At 35.0% G+C, this 21,887-nt stretch overlaps 1 protein-coding gene across 3 annotated transcripts in view; it reads right to left on the bottom strand.

Moving 5' to 3' along the window:
* Window positions 1-3,439: 3,439 nt before the first annotated feature.
* Window positions 3,440-21,887, bottom strand: part of LOC149535542 (uncharacterized) — a 52,515-nt gene continuing 34,067 nt past the window's right edge. For all 3 annotated transcript variants that reach the window (XM_089803446.1, XM_089803447.1, XM_089803448.1), the window contains one exon: window positions 3,440-4,160. In XM_089803446.1, the coding sequence (XP_089659572.1) occupies window positions 3,875-4,160 (286 nt within the window). In that variant the 3' untranslated portion in view covers window positions 3,440-3,874. The remainder of the gene's footprint in view (window positions 4,161-21,887) is intronic.

Genomic DNA, 21,887 nt, shown 5'->3' with positions numbered 1-21,887 from the left:
GTTAAAAGTGTGATGAGCTCAAGGTTTAGAGTTGAACCCAACGCTCTAATACCACATGTAACATACTAATTTTTTGTAATCTATTCAACCATTAATTAAAAGAAATATCATTACAATCTTAACCGAATGAAAGGAGTGACAGTTATATCAATTACTCTAATCATTCACATGAAAGGAAAATACAAATTAAATCTTAACCGAATGAGAGTGACAGTTATATCAATTACTCTACTCATTCACATGAAAGGAAAATACATATTAACTATCTTACAATGCATATAACTAAAAGATAAACTAACATTTCAACCTCTAGGTTCACATGAAATTCACTTCGAACTACCATATCCTTTGCATTTCCATGTAAAAGAAATCATGACAACTATTATAACCAAATAACAAAAATTAAATACATGTTTAAAAATGCAAAAACATGAAATAGATACCCGAGAAAATGCAGATAATGTTCCTATGTTGTGCAAGCCTCGGCATCTGAAAGAGAGGAGAAGCATTAACATGGCCTTAACCTCTCATCTGCAGACCTTTAAGTATACCCACACAATCTCTACCGAGAAAGGCCCTCCCTACCTTGGGAATAGGCTTAGGACACCACTGTCCTACCACTAAGCATCGTAATGTTAGAGTGTTGACTAGTCAACTCACAAGGTTGTGGACACCTTCCGTCAACCTATCTTATAACTACTAGCACTCTAACCTCTGAGCATAGCGGCATTCATGTCATTAACGTACCTTGGCTAAGAATTTTGGATAGGCATCACGTAAACCCAATCACCCACCATTCGACTTGACAACAAGAATATATACAAAGGATTACCATGAGTTGACTTAGTTATTTTCTATTTGAATAATTTTGCTGATTTATGTTTATTTTATCTTGCAGAGATATTCCCATTCACACCCTTCATCTTGACCATGTTGGTCGTCATGGATGAATTCCTCAATGATTCCTTAAGTGATATCTAATTTTTGAAAATATAGACATTGTCATCTTATCATGCCCAAACTAGCCTATGGCATTATGAATGAGAAGTGTAATCTCCTTTCAAATTTATCAATTACCATGCAGGTGTTTGCTCTTGTATGAGAGCTAGCATTTTTTAGAGAGGTTTATTAAGATTGCAAAATCATATTTGATAAACATATCTTTCTATTATCATGATGGCGTCCAAGGGCTTTAGCTTAGTTGGTTGAAGCAATGAGTTCTCATTGTGGAGACCTTAGTTCAAATCCCAAGAGAGGCATCTTTGTGGAATTCTAAGTTGCAACTCTTGGTCTTCTATTGGTTGTATTTGTCTCATTGTAAAAGGTGGATTCTAAGTTGCAACTCTTGGTTTCCAAATGTTGTTTCTACTATGGTTGCTTGAAAGGAGCTTGAATAAGTTTGTAATTCTCATGTTGTTGCTTGAATGGAGCACAAGATTTGTAAATGATTTCAATATAATACAATTATCATGATCGCTCCTTGATTATATAAGTTCCAGAGGAAACAACAAAAGGAAATACATGGGCTAAAAAGCATTTCAAATTTTGGACTGTGAAAAATAATGAAGCATTCCTTGCTAGGGAATCAATTAATTCAAATGCATATTTCGGAAAGATGCAAAGAAGTTCAGATTATAATGCATGACATGGTGAGAGATATAGCTCAACTTGCAAAAATAACGAGGCGAAGATAAGTACATCAACTCTCTTGTACAATTCAAACTTAGGGTATCGTCCTGTATATGGATGATGGATATCTAGTCCCATACATAGCTCTCTTAGAGCAATGTTGATGGTCACTCATTGGCTTAAAAATAGAATTGGAAACTATGGCAAAACGATAATGGTTCTCAACACAAATGAATCTTTAGTGTTGCAGACCAAAGGGTGAGAAGCAATGTTAACAATCCTTCGTCGTGAGTGAGCATAGATATGCAAGAAAAGCTCTTGTGTGCATGCTCAGTTACACAAGAAAGTTATGAGGTTGCAAGGTGCTCACAAGGCCATCAGTTCAAAATATGAATAATTTATGATGAGTCATTACTCAAATATAAAGTCTAATGAAATAAGAGAAATATACAAGGTGGTCGCTCAAGGAAAAAATATTAAGGCTGTCGCCAAGATGAAAGAATAATAAAAACTCCAATCTCTTAATGTTTTAATACAAGGGACATCTTCGTACTTAGTTATATTCATAGGTGTATATACACATAGGCATATATGCGTAAATCCTAAGCATATGTATTTTATATATACTTTCAAAAGAATAGATGTATACATCTTAACTGACTTGCATATACATACACATACATGTATGTACACGTACGAGTATACCTAGGTATCATTGTGTCATTCTATTAAAACATGTCATATGCAAGATAAGGTTCTCAAATTATAAAGGTAACAAATTTGCTATGCTTAGTGATTCTCCTTTATGATTTAATGTTTTACGATAATTGATTAGCTAATGGTAATCCAAAGGTTTTCTCTTGCCTGCCAAGTCATCTATCCTTAGTCAAAGGTAGTTAGACTCCATACCTGATGGTTCATCAGTGAGTGTGGTGCCCCATTCCTAACTCCCATTTTGGCAACACTTCCCCAATTCATCATCCTCCTGCAAAAGTAAAAATTCTGAAGTAATAACATATTTCCATGATTGGACCAAGATGTAAATCTTAATGGTCTTTGGCTTTCTGGGTTGCTAGCCCTCTTGTTGGGAACTATGGTGTGTTCCTCTAGTTTGTCTAGTGGTGTTCCACAGTTGTATTAAGTTCCTTCATTGTTATATCTTTCTTGTCCCTTTGTACAAAGTTTCGAGTCCTTTCAAAACCTGTTTTTACTTAATCAAAACATATTTCTATGATTTCAAAATACCAATTTCCAAAATATTACATAATCATTTACAATTTCCATAATATTCATTTTCAATTCCAAACATAATGATTAACAAACATGTCATATGAAATCCAAGTATAACGATTAACTAACATGTCATAGGAGATAATAACGAACCATAATTTCCATTTCACATGAATAAATATCACAACAGTTTCATCAGTCAACCAACTTCACATTAATTTCAATGGCTATGAGACTATTTTAAATTAAGCAAAAATCTGGGATGTAATACACACAAGCCACTTTCAAGCAATGACATACATTAAAATTTCACAAGGACTGGGAGAATATTATTTGGTTTTTTATAGCAATTTAGAATTGGTCTAGGTTTCATTGATTGGGATGAGCTCAAATTTTAAAAAATCTCGAGACTAATACGTAGGTTCAAATTTCAAGAGACGCACCAAAGAGTTGCGATTGGTTGAAATATCGCATCCAACTCAAGGGATGCAATGCACCCAATGAACAAGGCCAAGGCTATGTCCTCAGCGAATTCCACGCAACTAAGTCGAAGGCTACTCCATAAAGGGGAGAATTTAGCTAGCTCATAAAAGTTGGTATATAGAGCAACAAATATGATTTACAAGCTCACATGTTTTACATTTCACTTTGATGCCTATTGAATGCTTGATTCCCCAATATGAGAAAGATGTAGTGTCTAACCAAAATAGAATTACAAATATAAACAGTAATGAAATCAAAACCAATATATATGCCATCAGAACATGAGATTCCCTTGTGAGAAAGCATTGTTGAATCATGATGGCATCTTTTCTTCTACCGAAGGTACCAACCACAAAACTGGTGACATCCCACAAGTTCCAACTCATGGTAGGTACTGAGATACCTCTCAAGCATGGCAACTAAGCCGAAGGTTACTCCATAAAGGGGAGAATTTACAAAATCTAAAAAAGCTGTTATATGAAACAACAAACATGATTGACAAGCTCACATGTTTTACATTTTACTTCAATGCCTACTGCATTCTTCCCCAATATGAGAAAGAAGTGTCTGACCAAAATGATATTATAAATATAAACAGCAATGAAATCAAAACCAAAAGATATGCCATCAGAACATGAGATTCCCTTGCAAGAAAGCATTGTTGAATCATGACAGCATCATTTCTTCTACCAAAGGTAGCAACCACAAAACTGGGGTCATCCCGCAAGTTCCAACTCATGGTAGGTACCGTAATCTCTCTTGTACCATCAACATGGGTTCGATCACAAAAACGATGTGTATGCGCAGTAAACACCATCCTGAGTTGAAAAAAGACACCATATGCAGAAATAGTGAGTGCATAACTAAGTCAGAATCCAAGATTGTGCTCAAGATGCAATAAGCAAAACATCAAACATTATTTTCTAGGGTTTTTTATATAATTTAATGACCTAGAGCACTAGACCAAATCTAATTACCTTTACAGTTTGTGTAAATTGTAACAAAATCAAACCAGGGCTCAGATCCAACGTCCATACGGATGACTCATAATCATTGATAAATAAACTGAAACCTATCTTGAGCAAAATAGTGTAATACAGTTCTCAGCAACTGGAAATTCCTGGTCTATCAAATTTTATAGTAGAGCATTTTCTAGGGTGTTTTATATATAGATTTAATGACCTAGAGCACTAGACCAAATCTAATTACCTTTACGGTTTGTGTAAGTTGTAACAAAATCAAACCAGGGCTCAGATCCAACGTCCATATGGACAACCCATAATCATTGATAAATAAATTGAAACCTATCTTAAGCAAAATAGTGTAATACAGTTCTCAGCAACTGGAAATTCATGGTCTATCAAATTTAATAGTAGAGCAGTAGAAGTCCTTAAAGGTGTTTTCCACCATTTAGCCTTTGAATGAGTATTCATTATTTCAAACATCATAGTGGTTTTTTGCTCAGTTCCTTACAAACTAGAACTCATTCTACTAATATATTTTAGTATTCTTTTTGTTGCTGCATCCAGCAGAAGGAATGAAACTTCAATCCAAAAAGTGATGCAAACAATGTTTATATGTAGATTCATGCAATGTGAAACTAAGCCTAATGGTATTTTAAATATTAGAAAGATGGGCATGAGAACTTTGTTGATTGAATGAGAACTAGTCCAGTTCTATTTCAATCCTGGAAGCAGTAAAACAAATAACAGCATGTGCTGAAAATTAGGTTACTTCAGATCCTACATATACAACAAATAGCCATTCACGTGACTATCATACATTTGTATCCCTAAATTGAATGCAATCTATGATGTTTTCTTAGAATGCTACTTGCCAATAGACAAATAGCAGGGTTTATGATTCAATACAACCACATCAGCAATCACCTATCTTTGTTTAATCATTTCGGTGGATACTGCCTTAGTTTCATTAACACCGCGCAGCTCCTCTTTTTTTCCCTTGTGAACATGGAGTTGCCAAAAAGATGATAAAAACATACATGAGAGGTAACAGGCTTTATTTTTTTAATTTATTAACAAAAAAAATGATTTGAGTTTAATCTAGCATTTAGAAGGAAATTTTGCCGAGTATATACCATTACGATGGTAGAGGAACAAACAGAAATTACAAAAAATTACATAATGATTGCGCATTAAAATGAAAATGATATTTGAATATGATCGGATCAATTTCAATACAAAACAATGGCTTTCTAAAGCCTTATTTTTCCCACACAAAACTAACTTACGGGAATGAGCTTCCCAACTATCATAGCAACAAACTAATTTATTATGTAGAAATCTTATTTTTTCCAACATCCCTTCAATGTTTACATTACAAAAAAAGAAATAAAATAACATATGCAATTGGACGTGCTCTCTATTGCTAACAATGTTTTTGGGTAATCCATGTAGCTTGAATACTTCTCTGAAGAAAACTTATGCAATTTGAGGTGTTCTATATTTGGTAGGTATGGCCATGAAGTGTGCTTATTTGGTCAATCAAACCACTACCACATATATGCAGTCTTTCCCTTGTACTTTGGGTAGGCCCGCTATAAAATCCATGGAGATATTTTCTCTCGTTTTTTATTAGGTAATTGCAGATGTTGAATTAGTCCTGCAAGATGTATTTTGTGTTGCTTTATTTCTCTAGCATGTCATACATTCCTAAACATGCTCAAGAATGTTGGTTTTCATGGATCGCTGCAAATGTACTGAGCACTGCTGGATGTACTGGTATGTGTTTTACAAGTGCAGATCTGAATTCATATATAGGAGTAGAAGAGACATGTCTCTATGTCAATCAATATTGGTTATGGTAAGTTAATTTCCATTAGACATTATTAACAACAATATGTGTGTGTGTGTGTGTCTAATTGATGATTAATCAAATGCAATAATGTTATAATCAATAACCATTGGGGATTAACTCTTAGATCAATTCAATCTGACTGAAGTTACAACATTAACACTCCGTCTTAGCTAGGGAGGATTGTTATAGAACACATTCAGAACACATTATGCTCTCAAGCATATAGAGAGATATCATCTCAATATGATATTCTTAGAATGGCATATTTAAAGATATCAACATGTATCCATCAAATCAGATTATAATCTGACTGATGCTATTTCATCAACACTCCCTCTAGCGAGGGAGGATTTAAACAACACAACCATTTCACAAAATGGTGATCTGATTCTGAACAATCTTATCAACCTCAAATTCTTGTGATGTGAGCACTAGCATCGACACCAAGATGCCTATCAACAAGAATATCATATCCTAGAAAGATATGAGTTATCTGATTTCCAGCACACTCTGGGACAATACTGAATGTAGTCTATCAGATAACAACCTTGATCTCAGGGACAATATGAAGAACACAATTACACTACAAAGAGGGGTGGGGGGTGAATTAGTAGTGTAGAAAATCTTAGTATCTACTCAACCAATCTGGACTACAATCCAGTTACACTTTTAACTTTGATTTGTGAATCAGTTTACAAACACAAACTCAATCAACATAGATACATCTCTGTATTAACTTTTATTCTCAACTGAAGACTCACAATCTGCCTGAACAACATAAAACTGAGTCTCTTATTCTGAACTGATGATTCACAATCTGCCTGAACAATATAAACTGATACTTATAATACTGTCTTGCAATCTGAATCTGAATTATATGTATAATCTGGCAAATTCGTTAACAGACTGAAAGAAACTTAACAGAATAATCCTTTTAACAATTCTATTCTGTTCTGTGCAACTTGAACAAAATTAACATTCAAAAATCACAGAAACATTATACCTGTATTTCTGACTGTAGTTGCAAAACCATAGATTTGACACTGTCAAATGTTTAACATAAATGATCTCTGTTATTCAGCATCTCTTGGACTTTTGATGTTTCACATAGTTTTCTAACTCTTCTTCAGTCAAGAGATTAAATACTTGTCATAGCAGATTACAGTGATACCATCACACCCATCTACCATACATGCCGAAGCACACAACTATATAGGGGCACTCAATACCTTTAAAGAGGTTAATTCAGTTGTGATTATATTTACCAACTGCCGGTTAACAAAAAAATTAGTTTTGCTTATTAGTATGTGTAATTCCCGACGTGGCCAATGTCTCTTGTATATTTGCACTTTAACTAAAACTAATCTTGTCTTGGCACCGTTTCAGGTGAGACGCACACTTCCGTATCTTAATATTTTCTTAAAAGGTTGTCTTACTTAGCACTGATAAGACAAATATCATCCGGCAAACGATATCGTGTTCGATACAAGATAAATATCATTCTAAAAACTTTATCGGGTCCTGCTTTGTAATTGACCAGCCTGTGTGTGTACCTAATAAGACAAATGGATGTCCAGCCTGTGTGTGCCTAATAAGACAAATGAGTGTCCAGCCTGTTCCAAAAACTTTATCGGGTCCTTTTTTACTGCAAAGTAACCTCTCTGGGTGTATGCCCGATGAGTATATTGGAGGCTAAATACGATGAACGGCATCCACTTGGGGGGAGTCGCGTTCACTCTCTGCCAATTCAAGATCAGACGGGAATCGAACGCGCGCATCTTGCTGACCTGCCTGATTGTGTGTTTAAAAAGACAAATGCCTTATGAGTGAGCTGCCTGATTGTGTGTTTGATAAGACAAATGAAAATTAATTTTATCTGGAGATTCCTTCGTTCTTGTAAGATGTCTTTGCCAATCATACAAATGTCATCAGAGACGATTATCATTACTTGCCCAACTTCTTAATATGACCTCATCACCAGGTGTATAACCACCGTACATACTTGTGTTTTTACTTGCAATTAAATATAGTTTCTGCCAAAATAAATCATCGGGATTTTTTATTACTACGGACAGCAGCATACTTTGTATGAATTGTTCGGTAACATTATAAAGTAATTGTTTGGTATGTAGCATCGATGATATTCTCAGCAAGCTGTCAGATACAGGAAAAACCACAGATAAGAACAACCAACCAACATGAACATGAGTTTTAGTTCCAGCAAACCGTTATATCTGTACAACCATGACTTCCAGTTTCAACAAACATATTCTGTAAGTATATCATTTTAAATGTGTAAATGCAATCATTGTTCAAACACATGCTAATACATTTTGACATCAATGACATGTTCAACACGATAAAGTAGTCTCTATTACTACAACTCCGGGACATCAACTTAACGCAGTCTATCATGATACATTAGTTATCATGATCTCCGGCACATTCTAGGACAACAAGTTAATGAAGTCTATCATGACAATAGATCAAGAACTCGAACAACAAATAAAGTATCATGATCTCCAGGACAGCAGCTTAATGTAGTCTTCATGATACGTTAGTTATCATGATCTCTGGCACATTCTGGGACAACAATTTAACATAGTCCATGATGATAACGGGTCAAGCCATTGTTGAGATCGTCACCTTACAATAGCGACCTCACAAATATATCAATGAAAGATCGTCACCTCTCATGATGTTTTCCAACAAAATCATGTAGTAACTCACATGATATCCACCATGAACCATGTCAAAAGGTGGATCCACCATAGCTGCTCCTAGAGGGTGGAAAAAGTCTTTCACCTCAACCTTCTCTCACAAAGATAAAATGCATTACAAAGAATTTCACCTCGAAATTCTTCCTTATTAAGAAGATCTCAATCTTTTAATTTTACATCCAAGGTTGCTTGTTAGACTCCCTCTGAAACAAAATGTTCAAGATCCTCCGATGTCAACTAAGTAGATCCTCTAATTACTCACTCTTGAGCTACTGTCATAATGTCATAAGATCATCTGAACAACCAATCTTGATCGTAAAACAAAATTCCATCATAGTTTTCTCCCTCTCAATGAAAGAACCCCTTGTCTTGTCTTTATTCCATAGTCTCGTAAGTTATCACTCAACAACATACCTAATGCATCATTCTTCTTTTCCTGGAAGAATATTCTTCTGCACATCAACATCCTTAATACAAGTTGCTCTAGTGAAGGAACATATGCATCAAATCATAAGGTGATTCAGATTTGAAACTCTGATGATGTCCCTTCCCTTACATCTCCCTTCTAAAGATGGTTCAAGTGGGAATGGAACATTGGTTAGTATTCCCCCCACAATGTAAAATTCTCACTCTTATGTCATTGAACAATTTTGCATCAATTATGGAAAACTTCTTTCTGTTTAGAATAGCTCAAAACCTTAGTCTATTTGTACTATGGAATGACATTATATGAGCAATCAGACCAAGCTTTCAGCTCATAGTCTTACAAGAAGTCCATATCTTTTGGCAATGTTCAACTTCAACACTAAGTAGTCACACTTTATAATGCTTAGAATCTTTAGGATGACCTTGTAGCATCTCTGATATATGCAGGCAGGCCAGTATATAAGCAATTGTTATGCATTTCTTGACATTTCCATCATTCCAATTCACAGGTTCTACTGCAGATCTTCTTCAAACTCAATCACCTTTCTATAGGTAAGGCCAAAATGTCCAAATTGTTGAATCTCCTGTATTCCAATACTCCAGCATGTTGACAAGGAGACTAAAGGAATGATCCCATTTGTGTCTCTTCTGAACTACACCGATGCCAACTACATTAGCAACAAAAATCTCAGGCTCTTCCCAGACAGTCACAATGCCCAAAACATCAGCTAGGATCTACAGACTTTCAGCTCAACTATGAGTTGAAATGTATTGGAATTTTGTTCAGTTATACTTATTTCCCAACCAAGAAATTGAGAAACTCCACGCACAAGAAGGAAACACGCAAATTATCTACTCAAGAGTTGCCACCAATGAATTTATCATCTTGATCTCAGTTCAATTTAAAATTCACCTCATACAGCTACGCCAAAACTTGGAATACTTATCAACATAGAATTCACGCAGCAACAGAAAGTTCAAATCTAATTACTCAATCTCTAGTAATAGAAGCATCAGAAAATCCTTCCTTCAAATCCACGCACCAAGCTTCCTTATCACTGTACTCTTAATAAATTGCCATTGGCAGAAACAATTGTTTTCAAAGAATCCCCAATACTAAGGATGAGTCACCAATATATATTTAGGAGAGGATGCTGAATAAAAAGTCAATGTAATTTATTCAACAATCATGTTATAATCCTCAATGATTATAAAAACCAATGTAATATTTTGATGTATCAAATTCTTCAACAGTTCAATATGTCAAGAGTTTGATGGTGGCTTTGTTTTGACAATCAACTCATGATGTACAAGTGATTAATAACTTCTGCAATTACAAACTCTCTCCTGTATCGCTTGGTTTGTTGTTTTTATTTTCCTCCACATAATATTAAACCACCGATCACTTTATCATTCCTCCTTCACATATTTATTAATTTATATGTGGTTCTTCCCTTAATATTATATTTTGTTTTATATATCCTTCGATACCGTCCACTATGTGTTCAACGTGCTTCCTATGTGAGGGCATGTGGATTTATTCTTTCTAAACCTTCCTTTCAACAAATCAAGATATTGGGTTTCCGTGTTGCAAGGGGGAATATATACTCCTTTTATTTTGCACGATACCTTCACTTAGTTGTTATATACCAAATGAGTTGGTTATTAACATCGCAGTCTCCACGCAGAGTATTGATGTGTAGTTAAAGACTATCCATGCAGAGTATTAATGTGTAGTTGAAGACTATCGTTTGCCATCTCTATAACTGACTTCATATCTCTGTGATATTGGAAGAGCATGATCACAGATTGCTTCCTTAATATTATTTGATGCTTCTTTCTCTTTAGTTGACATGGCTCTTGAGTATTATTTTCTATTTGTTGACTGAATATTAAGAATTGTTAGTTGGATGTGTAGGCACTGACCATTTACTCCATTTGCTGACCCCTGTTCTCTTTTCGTTGTCCAAGTCTATGCTGACTGCGTTCCTCTTTATTCCATGTATTTTTCACACCTAGGCTTTAATGGTAATACTCGTAGGTTATCCATATGTATATATCAGTGCCGTCCTCAATATAAGCTTCCTATTAATCAAAACTATTATTTATTGAGTGGGGATAGCTGGTGATTTTTATCTGCCAATCTCCCAGTTTCTATATGCATATAGAATTTTGATTGGTATTTCCTTGTTTGCCGACATGCTGACCATATTGTCCATTTTTGCTAAATATGTCAATTTGGATTATTATTGACTGACTTGGTCATTACTCTCTATGCTTCTTAATCATCTTTAATGAACATGGATCAGAGTATGGTGATAATTGCTCTGTGTCATTCAACACTATTGATCTTCCATGGTTTAGTAATCTGCCTATGATACATGACACTTGGTGTCTTCGCTGCCATTCTATTCCTCTAATTTGGACTTCAAAAGTTATTGATGTTTTGGTTGTCTTATATAGACCCCTAGATTTCTTCCCACGGAAAGTTGTCATCTATACATGTATTGAGTGTGTCGTGAATGGTGGTAAATTTAGTGCCACTGTCTTTATTATTTCCAATTCTGCCAATTTTCTGCTCTGATATCGTCGACTTCCGTGAATCCCGATTCCCTGACAGGGATGTGTCCTACTGACTATGAAACTCCCATTATATACATGCTGCATGGTAAAAAGATTTGTTTGTGTTTGCTTTTCCAACCTTCAATTCGCAGACAGTTGAATCAGAATTAATTCTAATTCTCTGTTATACCTGAATGCAACTACCCAGCACTTCGGTTCTGTGACTCTCTGCGACATGCTCAAGGCTTCTATCCAACTGAATTTCATCAAGAGTATGGTGAAAATTTCCATCACCTCCTGTCCCCATTTTTTTCAAGATATTTATGAATCATGTCCATCTTCCAAAAACAAATTTCACTTGCTTCAATAAAGAGTTAGTGGTCGAATGATGCCGAAACACTATTTATATGTTTTCTGTAGTTTTCTTTCACCAGTGAATGAACAACTGTAATTTTATTTTCAAGACAGGATTGTCTTTTCCATATTAAATATTGCAGAATGAAGATTATTATATTCTTCACTTCTGTTACTAATTATCTATGAGTTGATTGAGATATCCTTTTCTACATTTGCGGTTTGGCTCCAATACTATGTTGTTTTTCATGGATCGCTGCAAATGTACTAAGCATTGTTGTATGTACTAGTATGTGTTTTCCAAGAGCAGATCCAAATTCATATATAAAGGAGTAGAAAAGACATGTCTCTATGTTAATCAATATTGGCTATGGTAAGTTAATTTCTATTAGACATTATTAACAACAATATGTGTGTGTGTGTGCATGCACGCCTAATTGATGATTAATCAAATGCAATAATGTTTAACCAAAAACCATTGGGGAATAACTCTAGATCAATTCAATCCGACTAAAGCTACAACATTAACACTCCCTCTTAGCTAGGGAGGATTGTTATAGAACACATTATGCTCTCAGGCATATAGAGAGATATCATCTAAATATGATATTCTTAGAATGGCATATTTAAGGATATCAACATATATCCATCAAATCAGATATAATCCAACTGATGCCAATTCATCAACAGAGTATGTGCTTTTTGAGTCCTTTCTAGGAGTATTCTTCCTTTAATAAATGTATGTTTTATAATACCCTTGATGTCCTCATAGAGGGTTATCATGAAATTCTTTAATGATTGTTGTTTTCATTTTCGAGCCTCGATTAAGATATATTTTGTCCTTGTATCAGATGACTCCTGCTGCCTTATAATCTTTTGATTGTATATTTCCTTCCATGGTATCATTTTCATGAGAATCTTTTGCATATTTTCCAATGTAGTGTTTCCAATCTGTTGTAATGTTGCTTATGGTGTACAAGTGGGGTCTTCTAGATAAATGCATCAGTTACAATATTGTTTTTACCCTTGACATGTTCTATGTCAAATTGAAAGTTCTGCAAATTCTTAGGTTCTTGAATCAGACTTATAGTTCAGTTTCGAGTTGCTGAGAATGATCTTTTAAACAATATGTATATTCAGATTTTATTGAGGCAGATATCACTAATGTTTACTGCAGGTCCAGTCCTCTATACTCGATCTTGGATGATTTAGAATATCTTTGCTATGTATTCAAAGGAAGGAGAATGCTTGGAAGATTAGATTGCTATGTGTATGTGTGTCCTCCAAACTACATTCACAACCCGTATATATATCCTTCTAGAGGGTATGTCCCTCAAGGGACATGACCCTTAGTTTGGCATTAAAACATAATTATCCATAAATCGGCGACTTCAAAAATTCTGTTTAGGATTAACAAACTTAGTATTAGTTTAGTTAAATAAAAAACAAGAACATCTATTTGGAATTGCCGGCTCCTATAGGAGAGGCATAAATATGTATTACTTGCCATTCATAGGATATATTAACCATACTAAGAAGGTACAACCTGTACTATCAGACCTATAGAATTATCCAGGTTACATTCTTAACACTCCCTCTTAACCTAATAATCCTATAGAGAGATATCATATCTAGCAACATCAATACAAATGTTTAAGCAAGAATAAATACTCTATATCTGTCTGTCTCTTCTTAGTATGTGGTATCATAGAACACATGATACAAAGTCATATTACTAAACCTGTGATATGACAAATCACTGCTACTATTGATAAGACACATGTTGTGACTCATAGAAACTAGTATTTCTATATCACAACGAGATCCTAAGTTTAAGATCTACCAGAATACAAGATAAACCCAGAGAACTCTAAGATTCTCCCTTTATCCAATTTGTGACCCATGAACATAGCAATGTCAATGTCACAAGACAATCTAAAACTCATCTGGATCTTACAATAAAATCTATTGTTTAGTACATTATCTAAGAGATCGTCATCTCTCATAATGTCTTTTACACAAGTATTCATTATTTCAGAGATCGTCACCTCTTTAAATAATGATTACACATGGTGGAGCCCATAACAGTCAATAGCTTGACAAAAATAAAATTATTTTATTAATAATCAAAAGAGTACAAATGGATTACAACTCAACTATACCAAGTCTCCTCCTGAAATGTTCTATCTTTACTCTAGACAGAGGTTTGGTGAGTATGTCTGTTGTCTCATCTGTAGTACAAATGTATTCCAATTTTACAGAATTCCTATCTACCATGTCTCTCACATAATGGTAAGGAATTTCAATATGCTTGGATCTATCATGGAAAATTGGATTCACCGAGCACTTGATGGAACTCTAATTATCACAATGAATAATCGTAGGATTCATGGCTTGCCCAAATAATTCGACAAGTAACTTCCTCAGCCATACTACTTCTCAAGAGGCCATCGCTGCTGCAATGTATTCGGCTTCTGTGGACCTCTAAGCTGCTGAAGACTGCTTTCTGCATATCTATGAACTCATAGTTGATCCTAAACTGAAACAGCATCTTGAAGTGCTTTTCTTGTCTTTAACACTTCCACCCCAATCTGAATCGGTGAATCCATGCATATCTAAAGCAACTTTCTCATATTTTAGTCCATAATTAAGAGTGCCTTGTAAGTGTCTCATAATGTGTTTAACAGCAACTAAGTGAATCTCCTTAGGTTCACACATAAACAGACTTAAGGCATGAACAGCATAGCAAATATCAGATCTTGTATTTACTAGGTACATAAGGGACCCAATCATCTATCTGTAGAGAGTAGAATCTACTGGAGGTGATTCTGCAACTGCTTCTTTAAGTTTATGCAAATTGGTCTCCATTGGAGAAGACATAGACTTGCAATTCCACATTCCAAATTTCTTCAAGATATCTGAAGTGTATTTTCCTTGATTCAATATGAAACTATTAGAATTATGTCGTACTTCCAATCCTAGGAAGTAATGGAGAAGCCCCAAGTATTTCATCTCGAATTCTCTAGTTAGATCTTTTTTGCACTGATCTATAAGATGATCATCACCTGTGATTAATAAATCATCTACATACAATATTAGTATTACCATATCATCTTGATTTCTTTTATAATATAAGTTTGGATCGGCTTCATTCTTGGAGAATCCTAAGCCGGTGAGATATTTATCAATCCTTTCATACCAGGCCCTAGGAGCCTGTTTAAGCCCATAGAGAGCTTTCTTGAGCCTGCAAACAAAGGTGTTAGGATCATGGGTTTCAAATCCTTCTGGTTTCTCCAGATAGACTTCTTCTGAAATCTTTCCATTTAGAAATGTTGTCTTTACACCCATCCGATGTACCTTCCATCCCTTAGATGCGGCAATTGCTAAAAGACTGCTCGTACGGAAGTATATCTGGCAACAGGAGCAAAGGTTTCTTCATAATCAATCCCTTCTTTCTGAGAAAAACCTCTAGCTACAAATCTGGCTTTATATTTCTTAATACTCCCATCAGCAGCATGCTTTATTTTGAATATCTATTTGGAAGAAACAACAGATTTTGCTTTTGGTCTTGGAACTATTTCCCAAACATCATTTTTCATAATTGATTGATATTCTTCTATCATAACTTTTTTCCACGCTGGATGTTTAATAGCATCAGAAGGATTGGTTGGCTCTATTTTGGATAAATCAATCATACTTGTTGTATGACTAGAGAATCTTTTAGGTCTTTTACTTTCTGTAACTGATCCTGAAGATGCAGCAAAGTCTTGAGCTGCTTCAACTGTTTTTATGGCCCAACGTGGTCTTTTCTTTGAACTTTCCTCAAGGTTTATATTTTCATATTCGACCTCTTCTAAATCCTCTCTCTGGGATTCAGATTCACTAACTCTTTCAAAACTTGATAAAAGAGAAGGTTCATTAGAACTTATGGCTCTTTTGAATGCAAGATCTTCCTCAAAGATTACATCTTTGCTAAGTTCAATAGTTTTCTATCCAGGTATGAAAATTCTATATGCTTTAAAAGTTTCACTATACCCTACAAAGATACCTTTCCTCCCAGATGGTTCTAATTTGGTTCTCTTTTCTTTTGGAACATGAATGTATACAGGACATCCAAAAATTCTGAGATGACTTATATTAGGTTTTACTCTAGTAAATACTTCTTCAAGGGTTTTATCTTTAAGATAGGAGTGAGGACTTTTGTTTTGAATATATACAGCAATACAAGAGGCTTTTGCCCAAAGATAGTATTCTAGATTTTGGTCAAAAATCATAGCCCTAGCAGCTTGTATAATTGTCCTATTCTTTCTTTCAGCTAGCCCGTTTTGTTTTGGGTTATAAGGAATAGTGTACTCCCTCTCGATCCTTGATTCTTTACAAAACCTTTTAAACAAGTCTGAGGTATACTCTCCTCCATTATCTGTTCTAATGGTTTTAATTTTATGTCCTGAAAAATTTTCAATTAATGCTTTGAATTCTTTAAATCTTTGTAGGATTTCTTCTGATTCCTTGCACTTTTAAAAATAAATCCATGTTTTCCTAGAGAAGTCATCTATGAACAGGATATAATACCAGAATCCTCCAAGAGAGGGAACGGACATAGGTCCACATAAATCTGAATTAATTAATTATAGTACATTATTTGTTTTTCTAGTACTATCATGAAAAGGACTTCAGTACTTTTACCTAGAGCACACCCTTTGCAAATACTAGGGTGATCTTTATTTAATTTTGGTAATCCAGTAACCATCTTTTCCATAGTTGATAAGGTTTTAAAGTTTAAATGCCCTAATCTTCTGTGCCATATTTCGTTTGAATCTTCAGCTTCGTGAACTAGGGCTTGAATGATCGACTGGATTCTGTATTCAATTCATACAATAATCCCTTTTTTTGACCAATTAATTTAGTTTTCTTGATGGAAGAGTTCTTAGCCCAAGTTAATAATTTGCCATCCACGAATGCAACATTGTGTCCATCATCTTCAAGTGTTGTAATTGAGATTAGGTTTCTTTTAATCCCTGGTACTTAGAGTACACCTTTAAGAAGAGTATTTCCTGTTTTTAGTTTCAAAGTGTAGTTTCCAATTCCTTCAACTGAGTGTGCAGAGTTATCACCAATAGTAACTTCATTGTTAACTTTCTTTGATAAGGAATCTAGAGTATCTTTGTATCCTATCATATGTCTGGAAGATCCACTATCAATTACCCATGCCTTATTTGAGATTTCATTTGATAGAGAGGGATACAAAACACGGTTCTCAGGATCATAAGTCTCTTCTTCTCTAATGACATTTGTACAATTTGCCTATTGTTTGGAATTTTTCGAACAATTAGATCTATAGTGTCCAAATTTTTCACATTTGAAACACTTTATTTTAGATAGATATTTCTTGGGCTTTCCATTCTTCTGATTTCCCCTTTTCTTCTTGAAGTGCTTTTTCTTGCCTTTATAGGAGTTTGCATTAAGAACATGAAGTTCTTCATCTTCTACTTTTGGTTTTCCTCCTTTCTTTAGTTTTCTTGACTCTTCTTGACGACAAACATTCTTGAGTCTGTTAAACTCTGGAAGTTGATCTCTAGCACTTATTCCTTGTGCAAATGTTTCCTGTGATTCTGGCAATCCATCTATGGCCATGAGCGTTAGTTCGGTGTCATTAACGATGGTTCCTATGCTTGATAATTCATCTCTAATGCCAGCAACTCTTAGGAAATAAGAGTTTATCGATTCTCCTTCTTTATATGGATGTGATTCAATTGTCTTTTTAGTGCAAGAACCCTAGTTGCATTGTTTACCTCATATGCATTCCGTAATGCATTCATCATATCATAGGTAGTTTGGTGTTTCGTAAGCATAGGTACGATATCATTTTTTACTTCATCCAAGATGATCTGGATGGCTTTTCTATTTCCATTGGTCCATATGGATTTGTGAGGTTCAACAAGTGGCTGTTTGGATGCTCCATCAACAAATTGTTTAACATTGTTCTCTTCAAGAATCATCTAGATTCTGAATTTCCGGCTTCAAAATGTTCCTTCCCATCGAATCTGTCCTCAGGTCTAATTGTATATGCCATTGAAAATGGGAGAAAACTACTTGAATATATATGAGGTCTGATTACTGAAATTTTGCAGGGCCCTAGATCTAATAACTTGGCTCTGATACCATGTAAAGTTTTGCAAATTCTTAGGTTCTTGAATCAGACTTATAGTTCAGTTTCAAGTTGCTGAGAATGATCTTTTAAACAATATGTATATTCAGATTTTATTGAGGCAGATATCACTAATGTTTATTGCAGGTCCAGTCCTCTATACTCGATCTTGGATGTTTTAGAATATCTCTACTATGTATTTGAAGGAGAATGCTTGGAAGATTAGACTATTGTGTGTATGTGTGTCCTCCAAACTACATTCACAACCCGTATATATATCCTTCTAGAGGGTATGTCCCTCAAGGGACATGACCATTAGTTTGGCATTAAAACATAATTATCCCTAAATCGGCGATTTCAAGAATTCTGTTTAGAATTAACAAAACTTAGTATTAGTTTAGTTAAATACAAAACAAGAACATCTATTTGGAATCGCCGGCTTCTATAGGAGAGGCATAAATATGTATTACTTGCCATTCATAGGATATATTAACCATACTAAGAAGGTACGATCTGTACTATCAGACCTGTAGAATTACCCAGGTTACATTCTTAACATCAAAGTTGTAACCTTGTAACTTGCTTACCAATTTGTGTTGACGACCATTAAGATCTTTTTGTTTTAAGAACTGTAGACTGATGTGATCTATTTTGACCAAAAAAATTCTACAAACCAAGCATTGTCTGAATTTCACCAACACATGCATGATCGCCAACATCTCCTTATCATAGATTGAATAAGATCTTTCAGAGGTATGGAGTTTCCTTCTTTCAAAAGCAATTGGGTGTTTATTTTGCATGAGGAGTGCACCAATGTCTTCTCCTAATGCATCGCACTGTAGTTTGAATGGTAGAGAGAAATTGAGAATGGCTAGTATGGGACCTGAACTCATGATCTTTTTGAGGTCTTCAAAAGCTTGTTGAGCTTGTTAATTCCATCCAAAAGCTCCCTTCTTGGTTAAATCTATAGGAGGTGCTCCTAATTTCGAGAATACTTTCACAAACCTCCGGTAATAGCTGCAAAGTCCTACAAAGCCCCTTAGTTGGGTCAACATCTTGGGCTTAGGCCATTCTTTAATATCCTTGATCTTTTCTTCATCAACATTTACTCCTTCTTTGCTGATTTTGTGGCCTAAGATAAGGATTTCTTTCAAACCAAAATCACATTTTGAAGCTTTGGCGTACAATGATTCTTGTTTAAGAATTTTCCATAACTCATCAATGTGCTTAAGGTGGTCCTCCCAAGTTTTACTATATATGAGGATATTGTCAAAAAATATCAATAAAAACTTTCTGAGACTTTTTGAGTTGCTTCCTAAAAGTATGATTTAGGAAGAACTAAAATGTAGTGGGCGCACTGGTTAACCCAAAGAGTAAGACCAAAAACTCAAAATGTCCATAGTGGCATTGGAATGTTGTTTTTGGAATGTCCCCCTCTCTCATCCTTATTTGGTGATACCTAGACCTTAGGCCAATTTTTCATAAATATTTAGCTCCATGGAGTTCATCAATAAGTTCATCCACTCTAAGGACAGGGTATCAATTTTTTATTGTTTTCTTATTCAAGGCTCTATAATCAATGCACATTATCATTGTCATGTCCTTCGTAACTAGTATAACTGATGAAGCGAACGGGCTGGAACTTGGCTGAATGTGACCCATCTCCAATAATTCATTTATAGTATTTTCTATTTCCTCTTAAATTTTTGTGGATGCCAATAGGTTGTTGTAATTACTAGTTCAGCTCCTTCCTCTAATTTTGCAATGTGTCAAATCCTTGTTTGGGAGGTAGTCCTAGAGGGATGTCATCAAAAACTTTTTGGTGCTTCCTTAGGATAGGCTCCATGTCGATGTGAATGGATTTCCCTTGAGAGGTCGATTTGTCAAGGATCATGCATTATGTTGCCCACTCCCCTTGATCTTTCTAAAAAAAATCCCATCTTATTACAAGAGGCTACATCCAAACACCCATTGGGCAGCCCTTTTAAAGTTATTTCCTCTCCTTTATGTTGGAAACCTAAGTTGCCGGTTCGTGGTTCAGTTCCGGGTTCGGGTTTGAGAACCAGTTCGCTGGTTCGACGAAATTTTGGAAAAGGGTTTGGGTTTGTTTGGATTCGTTAATACAAAAACATGTAAAAATTATAAATATATATATATACATTTTTATGAAGCATGAGTTAAAATTAGAATGTAGCATAGTACCATAAACACATTTAAAACTTTAAAACAGCATAAACAATAACTTATCAATGTATCATGGTGAGCATACCATCATATAGTAACATAGTTCAATCAACTTCAACATCAAAGATGAAAGATTCAAAACATTTAAAATATCAAGTTCAAGTGTCATTGTTTCACGTTCAATGTTTAACAGTAACTAATAGAATGAAAATTTATTAAAATTCTGAATTTCTAGTTCTAAGTTCTTCATTCTTCATCTTCATCTTCTTCATATTCATCTTTTTCTTCTTGATCTTCTTCTTCATCTCCTCCTTCTCCGCCTACGCTATTACTTGCACCAAAGCCAATGGGATCAGCAGCAGAATCAACAATGGTATTGGCATCAAAGTCATCAAAATAATCAATTGCAAGCGCAGCAGTGGAAGCATCCAAGTCCGCAATCTCTGCATCTACATCCCACTTCTTTGTCTCCCCTTCTTTGTATTCTTGACTCTTGTGCGAAAGAAGGTGCAAATTGTTATGCACAAATACCAAGTTCTCGGCTTTTTTTGATTGCAACCTATTGCGCTTCATCAAGTGGATGAAAGAATAGGTGCTCCAATTTCTTTCTGATGCAGAAGAACTAGCAACCTATAAAGACAACATAGGGTAGGCAATTAAAAAGGAATTAATTCAATCTTATTAAAAATTTCTTTTGAAGATAAAGTGAACTAATTTATTTATTTTTTTAAACTTACTTGTGATATAACTTTGATTGCAAGGGGCTGCAATGTTCGGAATTTTTGGCCATGGAGGTACCACCAACCATGAGCATGCTTCTTGAACTGATGACGAAGAGCATCATTACTTAGACCTGTAGCATTGACAAATGCTATGAACTCATCCATGATTAAATCTCTTATATCATCATCAGGAAATATTCTTCTAAATGCTGCCTGGTACCCGTCAGACACTTCCATATCTCTATATGGTGGCAACCTTCCTGGTAGATCACAATATTGTGAGCTATAGTATTTGGGGGTCAAGGCATAGGCAAGCAAATGTAATGGAGTGGTCATTTTGTTCCATCTTTCATTAATAATTTTTTGCACTTGTTTGAGAAAGGTCTCTTGCGGATCTTGCTCCTGCTCATTTATAACTTGCCTAATCTTCTCAATCATTGAGTCTATGCCATCATAGATCTCTCCAAAGCAAGGCCTATCCATGTCAGTGTACCTAAGCATGCTCATAATGGGCTCAGTGATCTTAAAGAGATATTCCACACGTTCCCACCATGAGTCAGCCAATAGCCTATCCTTTATTTTGTTTGCCCTTTCAGTGTTCTTTTGCTTCCA

The sequence above is a fragment of the Cupressus sempervirens genome, chromosome 10 (assembly GCF_028749045.1).
Source record: "Cupressus sempervirens isolate cs-2001-9-10 chromosome 10, ASM2874904v1, whole genome shotgun sequence".
Taxonomy (NCBI): Eukaryota; Viridiplantae; Streptophyta; class Pinopsida; order Cupressales; family Cupressaceae; genus Cupressus; species Cupressus sempervirens.
The sequence above is the reverse complement of the archived record's forward strand: the minus strand, read 5'-3'. Positions and strand labels throughout refer to the sequence as shown.